The sequence below is a fragment of the Mixophyes fleayi genome, chromosome 10, assembly GCF_038048845.1.
Source record: "Mixophyes fleayi isolate aMixFle1 chromosome 10, aMixFle1.hap1, whole genome shotgun sequence".
Lineage (NCBI taxonomy): Eukaryota > Metazoa > Chordata > Amphibia > Anura > Limnodynastidae > Mixophyes > Mixophyes fleayi.
In genome coordinates, this window is record NC_134411.1 from 6358349 (window position 1) to 6379677 (window position 21329).

Below are 21329 nucleotides of genomic sequence, written 5' to 3' on the forward strand. Positions count from 1 at the left end.
TTGAGATGATTGATATCAAGGTGCTGCCACCTTGTGGCAAAGTGTTTTTGTTTTGATAGTAAACCCTTGCAAAGCTTGGTACTTGGTTCCCTTAGGCAGTACAGGCCAATATAGAAATAAATGCACATTTGTGTGAGATTGAGCAAGGCCTGCCACACAGAAGGATATGTCTGAACATATGGATTCCACTTGCTTCCACCTGCCATGTATGACTGCTATATCCACATCATGCTAGAGAGAACATCTGTAAGTTCTACTACCTTACTAACTGCTCCACCACTATGTGTTTATTGCTCACTATGTGCCTCTACATTGTTTCTTGTTGTTCTACATATCTCTCCACATTGCCAGATTACCATATCCATACCCCAAACTTAATTCTCCTACTTCATCATCATCATCATTTATTTATATAGCGCCACTAATTCCGCAGCGCTGTACAGAGAACTCATTCACATCAGTCCCTGCCCCATTGGAGCTTACAGTCTAAATTCCCTACTATAGACACACACTCACACACAGAGACAGACAGACAGAGAGGGAGAGACTAGGGTCAATTTTTTTGATTGCAGCCAATTACCCTACCAGTATGTTTTTTGGAGTGTGGGAGGAAACCGGAGCACCCGGAGGAAACCCACGCAAACACAGGGAGAACATACAAACTCCACACAGATAAGGCCATGGTCGGGAATCGAACTCATGACCCCAGTGCTGTGAGGCAGACGTGCTAACCACTAGGCCACTGTGCTGCCCATACTTATTACTTTCTTCACCCCCCCCCTCCCCTCTAGAATGTAATCTCTCACAGGCAGGGTCCTGTCTTCCTTGTCTCATGTCTGTTCTCTATCCATCTTACCTTGTATGTTACTTGTCATATCGAATGATACATTTTTTATGTATGCCATTGATTTTTGCTTCTAACTGTAAATGGAGTCACCCTTGATTCAGCCCTCAGCTTTACCCCTCATATCCAAATCCAGCCATTTCCTCCTCCATATCATGATAATCCGTCCCTTCCTCTCTCAGGAAGCAACCAAAATCCTGGTCCATTCACTTGTTATTTCTCGTCTTGACTATTGCAACCTCCTTCTCACTGGCCTTCCTGTGTCTCACTTTTCTGACCTTCAATCCATACAGAATGCTGCGGCTAGGCTCATCTTCCTCTCCTGTCGCACCTTTCCCCTCTACGTAAAGTATTTCATTGGCTCCCAATCCGTTCAGAATTCAGTTCAAGCTCCTTACCCTCACTTACAAAGCCCTTACCAACACTTCTCCCCCTTACATCTCTGACTCGAGGTACATACCTCCCCGACCACTTCACTCTGCCTCGGTCCTCCGCTTCAATTCACCTCTCATTACCTCCTCTCCCATGCTCTCAAAGACTTCTGTTGATATTACCCCTTAGATTGTACGCTCCTCTGAGCAGGGCCATCTCTCCTCCTGTTTCCACCACTTCTAACTCTGCTCTCCAGCTACTTAGCCCTCCTCCTCGAGGGTCCTCCACCCCACGTCCACTCTCGCTCCCTCCTCCCCCCTGGGGGTCTCCCTGTCTTCCGCGCCCTCCTTCTTGGGCCCCGTCGTTTGCGGATCCCCCTTCCCCGCCCTCTCTAGCTGTGCATTGAGCGTACTGAGTTGCTGTGTTTACTATACTGTGCTGTCTCCCATTGTATTGTGATTTTGTTTGTCTCTGTACGGCGCTGCGGATGCCTTGTGGCGCCTTATAAATAAATATTAATAATAATAATAATAATAATAATAATAATAACAATAATATTGATTTTGTAGGGCTTTTTTTCAGCGCACTGATGACTTTTTGTTCAATTTTAATATATATGGTTTTGATTATTATCTGGTTATACTATTTCTTCCTTTTTTATTGCCATATACAAATACTATTGATGCAAACTGAGCAAGGTACTAGTGAGTGCAGATTATTATTTGTTACACTCCATAATCCACACCCTAGGTGAGTTAATACAGCCTAAAGTACACGATTCACATGTCATATCAGCCTGGGGACTTGTGGTTAAGTGTATCTGAAATTGGGGATTGGGACCACTCCTAATCTACAAAAACTGTACATAGCTGGGCACCTTAGAAGGAACCTTGCTGATATTACTATTAAAGGCTGAGATAACTTGAGAAGTATCAAAACTCCAGATCCAATACCGCAGTTCTCTTTAATACATGTGAAGGTGTTATAATGCAATAGGTTACTTTTCCCTCTCTTGTCTAATTGTTACACACACATACATCTGGGTAGATTCACAAGTACATATCTGCTCACTTACCTTCTGAATCCAGGTTTGAGTTGTAAAAAGGAAGTGGAACTCCCTAGAAGAAACAGGGTTGGTCATGACTATTTGAAAAATGCATAATTTATAGAACACATATTATAGGTATTTCTTTGATTGTTTACATAGAACAATGTAAACCGTCCATCTGCAATCATCCCTCTCTAACTTTACTTCGCTGCTGCCTGTATGTCACGCTAGTCTGTCCATTTAATGTAGGCTAAGCTTATTACAGTCCTGCTGCAGTATAACAAGGTTGATGTACCACAGAACTTTCAATATGAAAGGTAAGCTTTAAGATCCTATGAATATATTGATATTCAAAGTGTTTCCAGTATTACAACAATTACGACAACTAAACCACTATAAACCTAACCAGACAAACTGCAGAAGGTGTGGTTGGGAGATGGACGGATCAACCATCTGATCTTGGATGTACGGATGGCAATCGGGGGCAGCAGAAAATGCATTTGTACTATGACTGCCGTCGTATTGTATGTGCAGACATCATTGGACCGCTCTAGTGCCCCATGGGAGCGGGACATTCTGCCTAAGAGCTCAGATCTGCTCAAGTATGGGCACTTTAGACCAATGATGCAATATATCTATATTACTATTGGTTATTAGACATTTGCATCTATGAAGGCAAGGCCACATGCAACAAGCTTTGGTGGAAAAAGAAAGGTAATCAAATTATCTTACTAGGGCAGAATCCAAGAATAGTCTCAATGACAAAGCGAGATAAACTCCACCTACAAACACACTGTAGCTTTCAGTGTGTGCACTATACACATCACCAAAAGGGAACAAATGTCACAAGTACTTGAATGACCTGTCCAGGATTTTTATAAATTAAACCAGTTAAGTAACTTCTAGCACATGCCTGGTTTGAACACTTAAAGAATCTTATTTATAAAGTCATGTTTAATATAGCATTAGTTTTATACGTTGGTATTCTACACTATACACACTAGTATGGTCATTTGATACCCAGTAATGATTTGTTCCCAAATAAAATGGAAAAAAAGTTTTACTTATGTACTCGTTTTTTAGTTTGTTTAATATGATGAACGATCTTTTTAAGGTTGGTCTGTGGATTGTCTACATGATATACTTTATTGCAGTGTGTACATAAGACTTACAAATGGCTCCATATACTAGTAAAAGCTCTACTACCTCTGGCGGATTAGACAGCACTGTCACATATTCACTAGTACACAATAAGGACATCATGTTATAAGCTATAGTTTGCTCTATTTATCTCTTCTGCTATCTGTATCAGAAATAGAACCACATACAATAAGAGACTGACTCTTGTTCACAATAAATCTATATCCAAAGTTCTCGTTATTAGTTATTTTATACAGATATACTTGGACTACAGCGACAGCTGCCCCAGAACATGTTTGCTGACTGACATTTGCTTTAAACCAATGTAGCAAGCAGTAAATAGACAATGGTGCGATTTAAAGTTACCTCATAAAGTTTTGAAGCAACAAATTTTCTTCCACTGGTGTTTGTCCCTTCCATGACTACAACCTGAAACATGAAAGTAAAAAATAAATAAAAAAATAGGATATAAGTAAAGTAAAACAAGCCAGCGCTGCTTTAAATTTTAGCTGTCAATTCGCCGATTTCCGGCGAGTTGAAAAAAAACGGACTTTCATACATTTACAACCTGGTTAAGCAAAGTTATGTATTGATAAGGTACAGTGGTCATTTACAGGACTGTTACAGTTTATTATTCTGCTGGGTTCCTTGCAATACATGTGTGATGCACCTCTTTACTGTATATTTAAAGAAGATCTTTCTATCTGGAGGTTTTACTACATATTGACATAACCAAAAAGATGTTCCCAGTTCAACTCAATACCTGTCCAGGAAACAATGTATAGTCCTTCAGCTCCGACAAGTCCACTGGGACCTGCATCCCTGACGAGTACTCCCGGTCACCTTCCAGGATGATAGATTTGGCATTCAACCTCCCATTGCTATCACAGCCAATCTGTCCAAGTACGGTTACAGTCTCCTAATAGAGGGGGTAAAGCAAAATCTATTTGTTCCGGAAATAGTGGCAAACATGTACATAGAACTGGGGTCATCACAAAATGGACATGTTGCTAGCTATAGTTTCTCACTCTGCCCAGCAGAGGGCAGTCCTGGGTTGAAAATATATTATATTAATTTTGTTTACTGGCCAAAAGTTGTAGAGGTCTCGATTTTTTCTCTGGGAAGTAAAAACACTATTACATCTATTAAGTACTGTAATATATGCACTGAAGTGCAATGTAATGAAAATGAAGGGAAATTTCACCTTCCAACATGAGAACGATTCAGTGCACGCATACAAATCAACAAAAGAATAGCTTCAGAAAAGGAAGATTAAAGATTTGAAATGGTCCAAACAGAGCAGAGACCTCAATCAAATTGACAACTTGTGGAACGACCTACAACACCCTTATGCAACCAGGGTATTGTAGGTTTTTTATTTTTACTTATTTTTCCGAAAAAGTGTCTGTTTTTCACTTGAATTTTGTTGGCTGCAAGGTCACGTTAAAAGGTGAGGGGGAGGAGCTAGGGATTAGTTAAACAGAAGTTTAAAGTGTCAGTTCGCCCTGTCCCCTACTCTATACCCCAATGTCCCCGGTGTCGCCCAAAGGAAGACAGAGAAAAAGTTTAACATGAGTTACGTTGATTTCAGGCCTTACAAACACCTTAAAATTTAAGTAGGGTCAGTAGGCTTTATAGTTACAAATACATTAATATACTATTTCCTGTGACTCCCATTATTCCACTTTCACTTGTCTGTGCAATCAAAGAAATATAATCCACACAAGACAGTCTTAATTACCATGGATGCAGGCAAAGCTTTTGAGACAGTTGAAGGACCTCTGTGTCAAAATGGTTTAAATTGCTTTATACATTTCCAATGCCAAGGGATATCCAAGATACACACAGACAACCAAGAGATAAAGTAGGCTACAGTAACATATAACATAGTGGTGCCTGGAGGCTCCTAAATGATGACCACACATCCAAGTTGTTTTTCTGCTAAACAGATTTTTCCGTTTATACTTTTTGTGCAACTTCTTATTTAGACCACACTTTACTGTTATAATGCAGGTTACCCTTGTTGTCTGGATACATTTGTTTCCAGTACAGAGAACAGCTTTGTATAGTAGTATTCCAGGTCAGCAAAAATAAAACTGCCCGATAATATAATACATGCCTGAAAAACACTTAAAAGATAGAAAACAAAAAACAAAAAACAAAAAAAAAACCACATTTAGTAAGTTGTAGGATGGCGTATAAATCCATACAAGTCATTTGAAGATAGAAATCCTATTAAATATATACACACACTTATTTTTTTTACAGCTGCTAGTTACAGAGGGTGCTACATTTCTGTCTCGTCTGTGTGTTATTTGGAACCAGCTCCATATAAAAGAAGTCACTTACTTGTGCTGGGAAAGAGACAGAAGTAAATTCTTCAATGTGGAAATTATTCTTCAGGGCTTCTCCAATCTCTTCTATCTTACTACTTATTACTAGCAGGGGATAAACAAGCACAACAGTGAGGGACACAGACATTACCTGCACAATAGATCCTACTTGTCAACATATAAAACCAGTGGCAATGGATACTCTGCTGTTTTGCAGGTGACACTACACCTCCCACCATGACCTGACTCCTGGGCATGATCTTCTACATTATATAGAACAGAGGCAGATCCTGATGCCTAACCCCACCATGCACTTAACAGGTCATTGCTCCAAATACTGGGACATGTAGTTCAACAGCAGCGTTATAGGTAGAGAGCAGTCATTTAAATGGCAGGGGTTTGAGGTGTGAGCCAGGTCATGTGACCAGTCAAGAGTGGGAGCCATTCGATAACTGCCCCCTTGAACAAAAAGCACAGACCTCCTGATGTAGACATCACACACCACCTCCCAACATGATGACCTCTGGGAATGATCATAATATAGTTCAATTACACTATAGAGACATCGGACACTGCACTTACTAAGGCTAGGTGGACACTGGAGAATTTTCCGACCAATGTTTTATTTACAAAGGATTGTACCTGTGACTGAAGGTCCAATTGGTTGGGCGACTCATTTGTACACACTAGATATGTTTTAAACAATTTGTGGAAGACCAACTGTCCGGCCAGTGGCTTTTGACAGCCATAAAAGATTCTGAGTCGCAGTTTGAGGAACTATAGACAGCTGACCGTGGAATCGGTCGTGTATTCATATACACTACATGACGGGAAGGTGACTGGAATAAGATTGTCAAAGAACAATCGGCACTTTGGAACGACTCGTTGATCATGTGATTATGCACACAAACGCGATATCTGATAGAACGATCGTATATCAGCCGATTGGCCCGATGATTGGCTGAAAACCCTCCAGTGTGAACCTAGGCTACACGTAGCTATTCATCATGCAATCAGTACAATTGCTGCAGATTACTATAGAACAAGCAGCTATATCAGTAACCTCCATTCTTCTATGATCAGCTGAGTGGGCTAGTAGTTTTAAGATTACCATCTCGGATGTCTGTCAGCTTCTGAAACATGTACTTGTAGGATTTAGTCAGCGACTCCTCCTGTGGGGTGAGGAGTTCTACTTTGGTGTTTTTGCCACTTCTACCACTCCACAACGTCCCCTGCACTTCTCCAAAAGTGGTTACCACTTCGCCCCGGTTTCCACGGGAGCTGTACTTCTGTGATGGGGTGGCACTGCAGCCGTAGAAGAAAAGCAAAGTATGGGTTTGTGCTGATGTGACATAAATAGGCAACATTAAAATAGCCAAGATATATAACCAGTAATACCGACTGTGCTATAACCAGTAATAATTTTTGATAACATTTTCATTACCATCGCCATGATACTGCTGCAACACATATCTTACTTTTTAAACTGGCTTTTCCCATAAAATAAAAAGTAACCAGTGAGCAAATAATCCTGGGAAAGAAACTTGGAAAAAAATATTTAACAGCATTTCTTAAAAATGTTGCTACATCTTTATTTACATACAGTTCTGCTGTCCAAATAATTAAATCAAGTTAAAACAAGTCTGTAAACATCGATTTACACCTGACTAACAGAAAACTGACAACTCATTAAGAACTTGGCTACTGCACTAAAGAATAATATGCTTCAAGAGATACATTATTGCAACACAGTCATGCATGCGGGAATAGCTTTAGGAATGAAACCTTGGCTATGGCTAATCTTTGAAAACATTGAAGGAAAAAGCTGTGCCAGACCTGTTTTTCTTCCGTCAACAGCCTGTTATTAGATGGTTATCTATAGATCCTTATATCACCCCAATTTCTACGTTTCTGGAGGTGGAGGATTACACACACACTACAATACAATACAAGTGAAATGTTTTGATTGCTGTTGCTGGGATAAAGGTACCATCCGATTGCATTAACTCGACATGAACAATACACTCAGGAGTGCATCGCTATAGACGGGAATGGGCAACAGGTGGCCCAGCGAGTGTTCACCAGAGGCCCCCAGAACTATGCCCTCACTCCAATTTATTCTTTGCTTTAGATCCTAATGCAGAGAATAAGACTGAACGTGTTGGGAGTAGCTTTCCACAAGAAGTGACAATGTAGGGAGCGCACGTTACACATCTAATGGGAGGAAGAGGGAGTGCAGTCTGCACCACGTGGTCTCCCTCCTTCCTCTGCAGGTCACCGAATGCACTTTGTGGCAAGTGGGGGCCTTGGCATTTTATAGCAAAAGGGAAACATGAGGGGCAGAGACAGATCACAGGTTATATTATTAAGGAAATTAAAAGTATTGTTCCCTTCTATGTTGAGTTTTGAACATATTAAGTCAATTAACCATTATGTTTAATTACCAATATAATGTTATACTTTGTCCATTTAATAGAGACAGCCCTTAAAAATAACAGTAATTCCACTTAACAGCGGTTCATGTAGTATGACCATTGGGTACCAAGTATCAAGCTGGGTAGTGAAGTTATTGGTTGGATGCTGCTATTATACAGATATCCACATAACCGCAGTGTATTAGCTGTGCTGTTTGGAGACTTCACATAGGTGGATTGTTATGCGATCTAGCAGGTGGGAAAGGCCAACAGCGCAGTTCTTTGAAGTAATTGAAGGGTAGAAGTGGAGTTATTTAGAAGGATCGCAGGAACCTGACGCTAATCAGTCTGCCCATGACTAACCACGATACAATACCCCTGAGGAAGGACGTGGAGCTACAAAACACTGAATGTTTTTTCTAGATAATGTTTATCGTAAAGAAGACACATTGGAAGAAAAATCAGTGGTCTCCTGACATACCCTTTCTACAAACTAATTGTGATTTCCCACCTAATATTCCTACAGAAGGCACCAGACAGCTCAGCTGTTACACTGTGCAAATCTGGACACGGTGAAAAACTATCTGGCTTGGCAACTTTATCGCAGCAAGTGTAACAACATTATACTATTATCCTAATCTCAATACACTACAGGGCTGTTCACTCCCTCTCCTCCACAGAGAGAGACGGATGTTTTCATGCCATTTGTGAAAAGGATTACCTGGGTGAGAAGCTGGCAGGTGAGAAGAGAAGATGTGGGCTGCGGTTTATGTGGGGAATGCGTTTGGACTGAGGATTCTCTGGAGTGGATAAATTACGTTTCTGTGATCCCTGTAATAAAACAGAGGTAATTTAAGGACAAACGGCAATTTTATATAAAAAGAGCTGTTAAATAGCATTTCTTAGTGTGCACACAAGGTAAAAGACAAGAGAGAAACTAAGGGCCCTATTTAGCGTGCAACGCATTTTGTGCTCCAAAAATACACGCAAGGTCGAGTAGAAAATAAAATAAAAAAACATATGCAAGATGCTGAGAGAGCATACAGGTTGACACCAATAGTAGACTGGAGTCATAATACTCGATCATTGATTACAATTTCACATTTACTATTGGTACGACCTAGAGAATACTGAACAACGACAATTTAAAAAGAGCAGATAAACTAGAGGGTGTGTAATTTAACCCACAGACTCACCTTTGCAGGTGTGGTGTATGAATCTAGCAGGTTCTCCTCTTCAGTCTCCACCTCTATACTTGAGAAAGAGTTAAGGATCCATACACTGGATAGGCAGAAAATTACTGCATCTTTTAATAAACAGCAATACTGCCTGACAAGTCCATAACATTACAGCCTTAGAAAGGATACAGTTCTTGAATGCTGCTAAAGTCTCGATTGCCGCAATGTTTTTCTTTTTTCAAATTTTGGCGTCGCACATTTTTTTTGTTGAGAACCTGAGGGCAGACAGAAGGTAGTAGATATTTAACAATTATGTGCTTGTAACACCTACATCAGTAGTGAGCAATATATATATATATATATATATATATATATATATATATATATATATATATATATATATATATATATGCAAGAGACTCACATGCATCAGTGAAAAGGAAGTCTTAAGTGATTTGCAATCTCTTATGATCGTTTGAGCTGCCCCTCACATTATGTCATCTCTGTGGCTGTAAATTATATCTGCACAGCAAGGCCATTACAACTGGTTATTCATGCTGGCTATCGGGTGTGAAGGAATCACTTCAAAACTATCCTTCATGGCACGGTTTCTGTGCCCCTGGACATATGAATCACCCAAAATGGAGCAGAAACAGGATACTTTTGGTCTAAAGCAATGTTTCTTAAACCTGGTCCTCAGGACCCCTAACAGTGCATGTTTTCAGTATCTCCTTGCTTTAGCACAGGTGTACTCATTACTGACTGACACATTGTAACAGATCCACAGGTGGTCTAATTATTTCCCTTGCCACCTGGAAAACATGCACTGTTATGGGTCCTTAGGGCTGGGATTGAGAAACTGGTCTAAAGGACCATAGAAGAACCTTGTGACTCCTGCGTTTCAAGCAGATGATCTAGATCCAATATCAGCAAAACAAATATTTATCTGTAGATTCCAAAACAATGGTTAACATACCAACAGAACAACCTGTTATTGTTTAAATGCAGTGAGCAAATTATTAAATTACTAACTTTATTCTGGCCCCACACGCTTGGAGATCAGCAAATTAGGCAAATAATGGAGCACGTGTCCCAAACAGTCAGCAAACCCGAGAATGATCTGACAGAGAAAATAAAACTAAAAAATGTGAAGGAATCATTTTTAAGTGTGCACAATAATCCAGTGGCCAGATGACTGCAGACACCTGTTGAAGGGCTATCTTTTGACCACAATATAATCTAGCTGCTAAGTGACGAATGACAAGATGCGTCCGATTTGGACCCCAATGCATAAGTCCAAAACGGAATCTAATCCAGATGCTTTGTGCTCAAACTAAGTCGCACAACTGGCCCATATGTAACCAACATAGGACATAGCAGAAATATGGTACAATGGTGGGAGGCCCAAAAGATTACAATGTAAGTGACTATAGTGTGTTTTATGTATTTATACACTAGACACACTGATATGTCAAACCTGAAACTGGATTAAACATTGTTTTATTTTACTTGCAAAGTTTTGGCATTCCTACCTTCTAAAAACAAAATATGGCTTATTTATTAACCTAGTACAAATAGCACGAATGCGCTATAGCCAACAGAAATCAAATATTAATTATAAAGCGAACCATAGCCCGTTGATGACCACAATTGGCTAACGTGTGCATGCTGTGGCCATCTGCACTTGGTGAGGCCTCATCGGACTTAGGGGCGGATCTAGAGAATTCTTCTACCCGGGGCGATTTAGGGGGGGGGGGCTGCCGGCGGCTGCACACTATGTGCAGGTCCGTTCAGCAGTGACAGGTAGGGACAGTGTGCTCCCCGGATGCTCTGATTGTGTTTAAAACACAATCAGAGCAGCCGGGCAGCACACTGTCCCTGCCTGTCACTGCTGAACGGACCTGCACATAGTATGCAGCCGCCGGCAGCAAGCCCCTGCTAGGGGGGGGGGGGGGTGGGCGATCGCCCTGATCGCCCCCCCCCCCCTGGATCCGCCACTGATCGGACCTAGCCGTTCAGCACAGCATCAAACAGCCAGTTATATCTGATTTTGTTGCTCACATATCAAGCTGTCCTAACTGGAGGTCCTGTTACTCGGTGCTCAGACCAAGCATTTGGAATTGGCATTGTACTGGTTACATTTAGGTTAGGACTACATAGGCGATACAAGTTTCTTATATGTCCAACCAAAAATATCACAGATGCCAGATTTACAATTTTTTTTTTTTTTTTTTTAAATTCCCTAGCCCACCTTTGGTGCCCGTCTTTACACTTCATCTTTGTAGAGATACATGGCTAAACCTCACTTGTATTCTACAGGTACTAAAATTTCTTTTTTATCTTGCCGACAAGCAAACATAACACAAGAGTTCTGCTGGGTGGGCTACGCGTTCTCAGCGCGAAACATTCAGACAACGTGAAGTCCTCCAAATAAAAAAGACGAATGTAAATGAAAAAAACAATGTAAAGAAAAACAGAGACTTACTGTATACCGAAGTTGCAGATGTCCGATTGGCGCAGGATACTGACCGCAAATGAGTCCGACTACTGAGGTGTCCGTCAACAGAGTTTAACATCAGCGCGACTTCTTTACTTTTTCATTTAAAGCGGCAATGTCTGGTTAAGTGTTTTCAACACTTAACCTGCGGGGTTTGACATTGCCGCTTTTAATTAAAAGGAAAAGAAGTCGCGCTGACATTAAAATCTGCTAACCCTAGAAGTTATCTTTTCCTTGGCCTCTTTCTAGCCTTTCCACAAATCCGGGCCTGGAAAGTGCATTAGCCAAATACACAGTAGCTACCACAGATACGCCTCCCTAATAACGGTTATCATGTATGTTTTTCTTGTACCCTCACTTTAAGCCTGCTGACCATGGTGAACCATCTTCAAATTGCACTTAAAAATGCAGCTAAAATATGGGACTTCTCATTTAGAGATGAAATGTGTCAAAAGCAGTAATTAGGAGAACCGCTTTAGTGATTAAGAACCAAGACAAGGGTATGAACTGGGATCTTTACCTCAGTGACTGAGAAACAAGAGTGTTAACTGGCAGCTTTGTAGTGGAAATGTGCCATAAACACTGATACACTGGGATTGTACCGATTATACACCAAATTCTCAGATGGCCATCTGCTACTAAAGGTATTGAGGACCAGACTGTTAACTGCTACCCAGTCACAAGCCAGATTTTAAAGGTCTGGACCCGACTTGAAAACAGTTGTGGGACTCCGATCTTATTTAGGTTTCCGAAATATGAGGATAACAGACAGTAATGTTATTTTGATACTAATTCTCCCATATGTAAACATCAAAACCGAAAGCTCATGAAGTATATACTTAGCAAGTAATTATAACTTGGCTGATAGAGGCTTAATGTTTTATGTGCGATTTTAATATTATGGACATAAAGAAACTTGATTAAAGAAACTGTCATGAAATCACATTTTTAAAGTGGATTATTTATGGCATATTCAACACTGTTCACTCAATGTTTATAAAAACATGGATTACAGATCAAACCTCTATGGATTATTTATCCACATAACAACCACTTCTGCTAGTTCACATGTTAAAATGCAGTGTTTCATCTTCAGAGAATGGACAGGTGCATATTATTATTATTTTATTTTTTTAAGTGCAGCTTGAAGATGGATCAGTGTTATACGGGACTTGCTCCACCTACATCTCTGCTTGTTAAATTGTTTTCTGACAGCCAGACAAGCTTGCATTAGGATTTACAGGCAAGTATATTAGGTAGCAGAACACCTAGATCTAGATCAGGCCTGTCCAACCTGCGGCCCTCCAGGTGTTGTGAAAATAGTTTCACAACATCTGGAAGGCCGCAGGTGGGACAGGCCTGATCTAGATTTACTAATCTGCGGGTTTGAAAAAGTGGGGATGTTGCCTATAGCAACCAATCTGATTCTAGCTTTCATTTATTTAGTACATTCTACAAAATGACAGCTAGGATCTGATTGGTTGCTATAGGCAACATCCCCACTTTTTCAAACCCACAGCTTAGTAAATCTAGCCCCTAGTGTCCTTTGTTCACATGTCATCTGATGTGGTATTGCTATGCAGCTGTATCATGCTCATATGGTAAATCTCCTGTGAGGTCGACTCCTGAAAGTTGTCACACTATTTTCTTTATAGAAAACTTTTAAAAAGAACATTAGGTGGTATATTTGCTAAACTGCAGGTTTGAAAATTTGGAGATGTTGCCTATAGCAGCCAATCCGATTCTAGTTAACATTTAATACATTTTGCAAAATGACAGCTAGAATCTGATTGGTTGCTATAGGCTTTAATATAATATATATATATATATATATATTTTATTTTTTTATTTTATTTTAATTAAATGCTAAACTAGATAGACAACATGACACACACATTCACACTATATCATATACATTGACTAAGTCAATGTCAGTAACAGATTTCTAAGCTTTCTAGGTGGCCAAGTTAATTTAAAAGCTGAAGCATTCCAAAATTGTTATTGTAACATAGAAACATAAATAATTCTATGAACAAGTTTCGGAAGAGACCAACACATGACAAGCTCAGCTGAGGCGATAGAAAAACAGTGATACGGAAAGGGTTGAATAAACACAAAAGGTGCATTCAATTTGGCACGAGGTGCCACTGAACATCGCCTCGATGTTCTAAAGAACAACACGGCTTATTGAATCTACCCCTAGAGGAGAGCATTTAGAATGCAGACAGGAATGGTTTTATCACAAATTAGCTGACTTGGAAGAACGAAATAGGTAAAATGTTAGACTAATTCAAGAAAGCATTGCCCCAGCACACGTGTCTAGCTAGAATCATTCCATGGTAAAATCTCCAGTGTACTACCCAGAAAATGTTACCAGCCGCGTGGTATTAACAAGTAGATGGGTGGGGGGAATTATAATACTTTACAATAATAATACATTTTTTTGGAGGTTATCGCCCACACCTGCCAGGACTGGTCAGACTGGTGGTCAGTGGTGTAACACACACTGCTGGCTGTAGTGCTCACATAGTGCCTGTTCCAATAGGAGAAACAATTCTTTATTCTATTATAATAGGAGTCTGTTGGGCTCCAAGAGCCGGGTGGCAAGTAAAAGCAGCCGGGTGGGGCACCCGGAAAATAGGTGCTGGAGAGAACACTAATCTGCTATAAGTGTCAAAACAGGTGATGTGATGAGTTGAATTCTTTCTAAGACATGAATATTCACCATCGGTGGAGTCACGAGGTGAAACATACTACTATACAATACCCAAAAGATGTGGGCCAACAGCCCCAGAAATGAAAGAGAAACCTTGGACACTACAGCCATCATGTCCAAGCTGCACCAACAGCAGATGCCAGAGTGGTTCTTGCACAAACAGATGTGTAAAAGGAATACCTCAAAGGCAGATCAGTACAGAGTATCCTGCTGTCACCCAACTATGATCTGATTCTCTAGTCAGAATGCATATAGAGTTTAGTTCCTGATTCTGAGTCCCCATGCAGTTATGTTACTTGGTTTTATTTTAGCATAAAAATGGTCTTTTTGGTAGATATATCCACCACTTACTAGTCATATTTCACCTCTCCACATATCCTTTATTCTCTCTACAATATCATAACAAGGGCTCCCAGACTCTTTGAGAGTTCAATAGTATATACATTACACTTTATCTGGCTCTTGGGTATATGGAGCCCTGGCAGTCACTGTGCCTTAAACATGACTGTTAGCCCCAAACTTCTGGGAGCACTTTTGTTACGGTTAACGGATGAACCTCCTCCCTGGCTCATTAAAAACACATTGCCGACTCCTGAACTCTATATTGTTTACAAATGCCTACCGTACACCCCTTGTATAGCTCATTTGCTAATCATAGTATACAGATCCATCCAAGGGTATAGGGTCATAGTAGGCAGACTATGGCCTAAAAAATGTGCTTATTCATATTTGATGACTAATACTTTAAAGCTGCACCTAGAAGCAGGAGGCGGAAGTGAGGGATGATTACCAGAAACAAGGAAAGATGAAGGTGAGAGGTAGATCAAAGTGGTTGAGAGAGTATTTTGAGATGAGATTAGAGATGTGCTGTTGTTTAGGGCTCTGTAAGGCTCATCTTAAGAAGAAAAAGCAAAATAACGTCCTAAGTTGCTGCAAACCATTTATAGATTAGAGCAAACATATATAACCGATGACCCCCACCAGCAGAAACACACAGTTATTGTCCACAAAATTTGTGCACCCTTGTAAAACATCAGAAATATGAATGGCGGTAACAATTATGGCCGACTGCTTAATAGAAGAGACGTATTGTTCAGATAAAAGATGCTTCATGGAAGCCTACACTAGCATGCAAAAGTTTGGAAACACTAAGAAGTTTCCTGGCTTTTGAAAAAAATTAGCAAAGTACCATTACATTGACATGAAGTTATAGTCAATACATTGACAAGGTCACAACTTATTTTTTTTCCATATAACTGGTCTATTCATCAAACTTTACATTCACCAAAGAATCCTCCAATTTGCAGACATTTGGCATTCTAGCTGTCAGTATTTGAAGATATTCAGGGACAGTTTGTTCCCACGACTTGTGTAGCTCTTACCACAGGTGCGACCGGCTTGTAGGGTATTTTTTCCCTGACTTTATGTTCAAGCTCATTTCCTGCTTCTTCATCAAATAGTTTTTGCGTAGCTTAGAAGTATGCTTAGGAACTTTGTACTGATGCATGCTGAACTTTGCATCAATCTAGCACGGACCTAGGGGATGATGTTGTAAAACAGAGTAGTAATATTTCTGGTTCATTATTCCTTGCACGCTGTGTAAATCTCCCATGTTACCAGCACCAAAACAGTCTCATACCATTACATTTCCTCCACCATGCTAGAAAGAAGGCATAGAGTACTCCTCCAGAATCCTTTTATTTGCTCAACATCTCACTTACATTCGTCTCTTCGGGCCAAACACCTCAAACTTAGACTCATCCACCCATAATAGTGTTTTTCAGTCATCCAATGTCTGTTCTTTTGCCCATTTTAATCTTTTTTTCCTTATTTGCCAGTTTCCAATATGGCTTCTTCTTTGCACCTCTGACTAGAAGGCTACATTCTGGAGTAGTCTTTTACTGTTGCAGATGATAAGGTATTTGGCGTGCACTATTTAAGGAAGCCAACAATTCAGGATCTGTAAGGCGTCTGTTTCGCAAACTGCAGACTCTGAAGTACTTGTGCATCTGACCCAACCGCTTCTTTTTCTATATCCAATTTTCCCTTTTCTCTCAAGAGTAGAGGACACCTTTGTATGAAATCTTCAATTTCCTGCCAATCCGATGCATGGAATAGCCTTCATTTCCCAAAACAATAGACTGCTGTGTATCTTGAGAAAGCGGTTTTGTTCATTTCTGAACCAGAATTAGGACACTAGAGAAATAGCTGCTGAAAAATGGGGCTTTGCGGTCACATTTTAATAAATTAAAAATCAGATGTAATAATCATTTGCAACATTAGTAACTATAAATTAAAATCACTTAACTGGCACACAAATTTTTTAAAAAACAAACAAGATATTTCTTAGTGATTTTTGCACTCAAGTGTATCGGAGACTATAAAACAATTGCAAATGGCTTTAAAACAATTTTACAGTTCCTTATATAATCGTAACCATACAACCCTCTCCCACTCACCAGAGGATGTAAAGACACACCTAGCAACACTGCCCATTAGGAAGTGGACATCAGCCCAATGGGAATCTATAATTGGTCTATTAACTCAGGATGAGGTGAGCAAGGCAAGTGCCCTGGACAGAACGTCTTTAGAATACACGACTATTCAACTTTTAAAACAGGAACTCCCAAAGCAAGTAACTCTTTACCTAAGAAAATATTAAGATATAAAAATAGCCCTTTAGGAATAAATGTCCAAGGTAAACAGGTGGATAGTAAGAATAAGAGGACATAGAACACGAAAAAAAAAGTCTGTACAGCTATAATCATATTCTGTGGGTGCTTTGCCCCCATTAGTTTTACCATTGTACCATTTTGCCATTCAGTTGATGGTAGACAAGTGCTGTATTTTATAGCAAACTATCATGCCTTTGCTTTCATTAATCTAACTCAATGATGTGCAACACTTCACTTCACCTGGGCCCCCATCACAAGTCAGACAACTTCTGCATCCTATGACCTCTTCCGTAAAATCTGGATAATGAAGGCGGTAGGGACAGGAGCTCTCCTTTCTTCCTCTGTGTGGCCCTTTGGAAAGTTGGAGGGCCCTTGAAGAAAACAAGATTGCCCATCACAAACACAAAGCGGGCCAATCCATTAGTTGCTATGGGTTACTACGCATTTGTACCATCATAGTAAATCATCCCCCAATATTGTGTTGGACTATTTTTGCACAAATGGAAGTCCCAAATCTGAGAGATTTAGTAAAATAATTATTTCTTGGTAAAACCAAACAAGTATTCTACTATATTTCAGGCCAATCTGTGCAGGTATTGCAATAAGCCATGGTGGGGTCCAGATATATTTCAGCTCAGCAGAAGCAAGAAATAACACAGCTAGATGATACATATTTATCAATCAAATATGTATACTACTCTATGCCCAATATATTTGGCTGAGCCTCCACATTTACAGCAAGATATAGATCATTCTTATAAATAAAGTATATGTTCCTTTGCAGTGCACATATAACTTACACACAAGGAAGGCAATCATTTTATGGGCTTAACAGATATTCACAAAATGACAGCCTGTGGATTCATTGGGAACTTGTGATATCACTGAAAACAGGTTTGGGAAAAAAAAAAGAAAAAGAAAAAAAGTTGTTGAAAATATTTGATTTGTGTGAACACAATAAATGTAACACTTTAAAGGTTCACTAAACATAACGACCTCTGCTCACTTTTTACATTGTATACTGCTTCAGTTAGAAGCCATCCTAGTGTAACACACCCTGGCAATGGGGCAACCATGCAAGATTACAAGACTGGCCAGGTTCAAAGGTGCGCCTCTTCCAGATATTACTACACCCTTATGATAGAGTCCTACAGTGACTCCTATATAAACACACTCACCATGCTAAACACTCAGCAGTTAGCATATAGCTGCCATTATACACTGTGGGGCTAAATCAGAGAAGTTCTGCATTGTAGTGGTTGTACGCCCCATGACCTAACAGCAGCATTCTTAGCTTACCAGCCAGTACAGGTCCTCTAATTGTAACACCTTCAGGGTTTTCCCAATGTACAACTGGATGGGTATATAATGAATGGTTGAATTAACTGTATTAAGTTTGTCTATTGGCACGTTAATTACATTTTTTGGGATTTTGTTACATTATGTTGCCTATTTGATATACCTCATGCTCCAGGAGATTGAGATTGCCGACTGTGAGAGATAAAGTCCGAGTAGTACTGAAGGCCATCCATTCGTTAACTATCTCTTCTTCTTTGAGTCGATGAATAGAGCAGAGTTCCACAACTGATAAACAGGAAGAAAAGAAGAAAAGGGTGAGTTTTTACAAAGGGAGTCCAAGCTTTGCATTTTTCACTCCAATTTCTTACAGGCTTGGGATCACATAAATTTCGAAAAGCCCTTACTTTCCATTACTTCTCAAACACACATGATTACCAACTGTTATTGATATATAGTACCTACATTTTATGCAGCTCTTTACAGAGACTATTTAATCATTCACATTAGTCCCTGCCCCAGGGAAGTTTACAATCTATATTCCATATCACAAAGGCACACACATTATGGTTAATTTGGTCAGATGCCAATTAACAAAGCAGTATGATTTTTGGAGTATGGGAGGAAATCAAAGCAATCCCACCAATGCTAACCACTGTATTGCCCATATAATGAGAATGATTGACAGTCCAGATTAGCAGGTGGAGGAGCTGTCATCTAATGGACCTGTCGTTCTGTGGAAACCAGATTAGCAGGTGGAGGAGCTGTCATCTAATGGACCTGTCGTTCTGTGGAAACCTCTTGGCTATCTCACTTTTTTCACTAGTTACCACAGCACTAATGTGGCTTTGCTTTTCAATGCTGCAGCACAGTGGCCTAGTGGTTAGCACGTCTGCCTCACAGCACTGGGGTCATGAGTTCGATTCCTGACCATGGCCTTATCTGTGTGGAGTTTGTATGTTCTCCCTGTGTTTGCGTGGGTTTCCTCCGGGTGCTCCGGTTTCCTCCCACACTCCAAAAACATACTGGTAGGGTAATTGGCTGCAATCAAAAAAATTGACCCTAGTCTCTCCCTCTCTGTCTGTCTGTCTCTGTGTGTGAGTGTGTGTCTATAGTAGGGAATTTAGACTGTAAGCTCCAATGGGGCAGGGACTGATGTGAATGAGTTCTCTGTACAGCGCTGCGGAATTAGTGGCGCTATATAAATAAATGATGATGATGATGATGAATGCTGGGGCTCCTAATCAATAAAGATATATGATCATACTTAATTGTACAGGAGCATAAGAAAGAAGGGGTCATTATATATACCAAGGGTGTGTTATGAATATAAATTATACTATAATGTCATTTTTTTTTTTTTTTTTTAAACCTCTACTGAAGGCCAGATTTGGCTCCATGATTAATCTAAAAGGCAAGTACTCAGGACATATCTCTAGACCATGGTTGTTTGGATGGGGCAAGAAGCATTATTTCTTGCAGTACTGGTTACCATTCAGACACCACCTCCTCGAAAATCTAATTGTGTCCTTTCACTTTCAATCCCATCTTGGCCCCTATACTGCAACTCATCTTTACATCAATCCATCCAACGTAATGTAAGCCCACAGCACTTATTTCAATAATGATGCTTTTCACATTTTAAGCACAGATGTGTTCCTTACACTTATCTGGAACTTCTTCATCCTCAAATTTGACATCAAAGACGGTCAGTTCTTCCTCAATGCTTTTCAAGGACACTGGCATGGTAACACCACATATAATCCACAAGTTCAAATCCTGTGTGCAGACCAGTTCCAAGATCCAGAGTAGAGCAGCTTTCACTTATATTTACAATCGGTGAACTCAAATCTATTGAGTGTTCTGATGTGTGATCGCCAACTATAACTCGAGCCAAAATGTGAACTCAACCCAGCAACTGATCGCTACGGACTCCATACAGTGAGAACTGGTATACCCAGAACCCTGGAACAGATGCCCGTAGCAGAAGCCTCGGCTGCCAGGAATATAAGGCCCAGCTACAGAGTTCTGCTATTAGGAGACCACTTAGATTACAGAACTTGTAGCTGCAGGAAGCGATACCCGGTAACTGCGCGCATACATTAAATAATACGGTAGTGAGTCTCGTTCAGTTCCGTCTCAATGAAATTTCCCGCGCTCCAGCATGCTTTTTTTTTTTGGCGCGCACAACAAGAAGAGACACGGTTGACAAGCAACCAATCAGCGAGCCGTTCCAAAGAGACTTATGGGTGGTACTGTAGTTAAATAAGTGACGTGGGGCTAAAGTCACGTGACTTCGGGTCATTGCGACGTCACGACGTCTATGGCTTTCTACCTATAGGGCAACTGCAAATCTCAGCATACCAAGCGCAGAGCATGTAGGGATCTGTAGTTCCTAGACAGCTGGAGAGTTCCTAGACGACAATTTCTAGGAGCAGTTCAACACCAGCTGCAGGTTATGGTCTGGTGAATATAAAGGAAAGTCATGAGCGCTGATCAAAGTTCAGTTTATAATGTGATTTTAAATCCTCCATGAATCGAATGCAGTTTTCAGACACAAATCGCATTATTTATTCATTTACTGTTTGCATAAAGTTTGTTGTGTGGGTTTTAGTTTGTGTTTAAAAAAAACACACTACACACAAGTTAACATTTGCAGTGTAGAGCAAACTGCTGGTTTGCTGACCAATTTTTTTTTAAATAAAACGTTTGCTCCTGATTTAAACCTTTGTGATGCACACAAAGAGCTTCATTTCTCAAGGGATGTGTCTCCTAATTTTGTGCATATCATACACAAAATCACCCAGAACAAGGCC

General features: G+C 40.2%; 1 protein-coding gene across 1 annotated transcript in view; it reads right to left on the minus strand.

Moving 5' to 3' along the window:
• POLA2 (DNA polymerase alpha 2, accessory subunit) overlaps positions 1-20702 on the minus strand; it is a 40499-nt gene extending 19797 nt beyond the window's left edge. Inside the window, exons 1-10 of the mRNA XM_075187745.1 lie at positions 20178-20702; positions 18680-18801; positions 9519-9604; positions 9348-9405; positions 8873-8982; positions 6849-7042; positions 5754-5842; positions 4168-4323; positions 3771-3833; positions 2292-2334 (exon numbers count right to left, since the gene is read on the minus strand). Of these exons, the coding sequence (XP_075043846.1) occupies positions 2292-2334; positions 3771-3833; positions 4168-4323; positions 5754-5842; positions 6849-7042; positions 8873-8982; positions 9348-9405; positions 9519-9604; positions 18680-18801; positions 20178-20259 (1003 nt within the window). The 5' untranslated portion in view covers positions 20260-20702. The remainder of the gene's footprint in view (positions 1-2291; positions 2335-3770; positions 3834-4167; positions 4324-5753; positions 5843-6848; positions 7043-8872; positions 8983-9347; positions 9406-9518; positions 9605-18679; positions 18802-20177) is intronic.
• Between the last annotated feature and the right edge of the window lie 627 nt (positions 20703-21329).